Source organism: Oncorhynchus tshawytscha, linkage group LG29, assembly GCF_018296145.1.
Source record: "Oncorhynchus tshawytscha isolate Ot180627B linkage group LG29, Otsh_v2.0, whole genome shotgun sequence".
NCBI lineage: Eukaryota > Metazoa > Chordata > Actinopteri > Salmoniformes > Salmonidae > Oncorhynchus > Oncorhynchus tshawytscha.
The window spans coordinates 34175235-34177734 of record NC_056457.1 but is presented as its reverse complement, the minus strand read 5'-3'; the positions used below and the strand labels follow the sequence as shown (position 1 = coordinate 34177734).

At 46.1% G+C, this 2500-nt stretch overlaps 1 protein-coding gene across 1 annotated transcript in view; it reads right to left on the bottom strand.

Annotated features, from left to right (window-relative positions):
- LOC112238014 (XK-related protein 9) overlaps window positions 1-2500 on the bottom strand; it is an 11899-nt gene that overhangs the window by 6732 nt on the left and 2667 nt on the right. The window contains exon 2 of the mRNA XM_042308738.1: window positions 1248-1985. Coding sequence (XP_042164672.1) covers window positions 1248-1564 — 317 coding nt within the window. The 5' untranslated portion in view covers window positions 1565-1985. The remainder of the gene's footprint in view (window positions 1-1247; window positions 1986-2500) is intronic.

Below are 2500 nucleotides of genomic sequence, written 5' to 3'. Positions count from 1 at the left end.
AGCCTAGTGGCTAGAGTGTAGAGGAGGCAGGTAGCCTAGTGGTTAGAGTGTAGAGGAGGCAGGTAGCCTAGTGGTTAGAGTGTAGAGGTGGCAGGTAGCCTAGTGGCTAGAGTGTGGAGGCGGCAGGTAGCCTAGTGGTTAGAGTGTAGAGGAGGCAGGTAGCCTAGTGGTTAGAGTGTAGAGGAGGCAGGTAGCCTAGTGGCTAGAGTGTAGAGGAGGCAGGTAGCCTAGTGGTTAGAGTGTAGAGGCGGCAGGTAGCCTAGTGGCTAGAGTGTAGAGGAGGCAGGTAGCCTAGTGGTTAGAGTGTAGAGGCGGCAGGTAGCCTAGTGGCTAGAGTGTAGAGGAGGCAGGTAGCCTAGTGGTTAGAGTGTAGAGGAGGCAGGTAGCCTAGTGGTTAGAGTGTAGAGGTGGCAGGTAGCCTAGTGGCTAGAGTGTAGAGGCGGCAGGTAGCCTAGTGGCTAGAGTGTAGAGGAGGCAGGTAGCCTAGTGGTTAGAGTGTAGAGGAGGCAGGTAGCCTAGTGGTTAGAGTGTAGAGGCGGCAGGTAGCCTAGTGGCTAGAGTGTAGAGGAGGCAGGTAGCCTAGTGGTTAGAGTGTAGAGGAGGCAGGTAGCCTAGTGGTTTGAGTGTAGAGGAGGCAGGTAGACTAGTGGTTAGAGTGTAGAGGTGGCAGGTAGCCTAGTGGCTAGAGTGTAGAGGAGGCAGGTAGCCTAGTGGTTAGAGTGTAGAGGAGGCAGGTAGACTAGTGGTTAGAGTGTAGAGGTGGCAGGTAGCCTAGTGGTTAGAGTGTAGAGGAGGCAGGTAGCCTAGTGGTTAGAGTGTAGAGGTGGCAGGTAGCCTAGTGGTTAGAGTGTAGAGGAGGCAGGTAGCCTAGTGGTTAGAGAGTTGGACTAGTAACCGAAAGGTTTCAAGTTCAAACCCCCCGAGCTGACAAGGTACAAATCTGTCGTTCTGCTCCTGAACAGGCAGTTAACCCACTGTTCCTAGGCTGTCATTGAAAATAATAATTTGTTCTTAACTGACTTGCCGAGTTAAATAATAATAATAAACTGCCACTATATGTCTTGTGAGAATTTACATAAAATCCTTGAAAGTTTCCCAAATTCTGGTAGTTTAATGGTAAACGTGATAAGTTTCCAGTAATATACCGTCCGTTTCCACCCCTAATCTTGTGAACATCTCCAGCTAACGTCACTATAAAGTTGATAACAGATATAGTAATCCCATTTCAACCTCACATCATCACATACCTGGTGAAGATACCCATCTGCAAAACATGGAGTCCAATCAGTCTTCCTCTGTTCATCCCAGATATCAGCTTGTCTCCACCAGGATTAACCAGTGGGTTCCTCGTGTCATCTCTGTACCAGGTGTAGCTGAAGACCTGTGTGGCTGCTGAGCCAACCACCACAAACAGTAAAGTCAGCCCAGCCCAGACCAGTTTTCCGACCAGGAAGTACTTCACTGCTAGTCCAACGTCTGTCACAATGTCCACCAGGTAAAAGCCCAGTCCGATGATGGTACAGATCCATCGTGTTTTAGTGAACTCTGAGTCTGTTTGAAGCATGTTTGCTGCTCAGGTTTTCACTGAAATCAAATGCTCACTTCGCCTCCCAGTGACTTCAATGCATGAGGAAGTGGAAATCTGTTGGTTTAGATGCTGTGGCTGGGTAATACTGGCTGAGTTTGTTTTTGGGGAGTTGGAGGTTCTGGACGGGTTTGCCTTGTTTTGGGGAGTTGGTGGTTCTGGACGGGTTTGCCTTGTTTTTGGGGAGTTGGTGGTTCTGGACGGGTTTGCCTTGTTTTAGGGAGTTGGTGGTTCTGGACGGGTTTGCCTTGTTTTAGGGAGTTGGTGGTTCTGGACGGGTTTGCCTTGTTTTCGGGAGTTGGTGGTTCTGGACGGTTTTGCCTCAATGTTCCGACTGATCCGAGATTTCCCGAGACTATTCTGTCCCCAATAATGTTTGAAATGACAAGATCTTCATGCCCTGTAAATATATACAAAGTACAGAATATTATTAGGACAGAGTACAGAATATTATTAGGACAGAGTACAGAATATTATTAGGACAGAGTACAGAATATTATTAGGACAAAGTATCAGTATAATTTAGTCACATGCATATTTGTGAAACTATTAACAGATAAATAAACATTTAAACGTTCAAATCCATACATGGCCGTGAGTGTAAATGTATTCAGATGATGTGGCCTTCTTCCCTGATTGACCTTTGCCCTTTGCCTGCCCTTTTCTCATCATAAAGAGAGAGAGAGGAAAGGGAACAGACAAGTAGAGACAGGTGATGTAATAGACTAATAGAGATGGGTAATGTAATAGACTAAAAGAGACAGGTGATGTAATAGACTAATAGAGATGGGTAATGTAATAGACTAAGACAGGTAGAGATGGATGGTAATGTAATAGACTAATAGAGATGGGTAATGTAATAGACTAATAGAGATGGGTAATGTAATAGACTAATAGAGACAGGTGATGTAATAG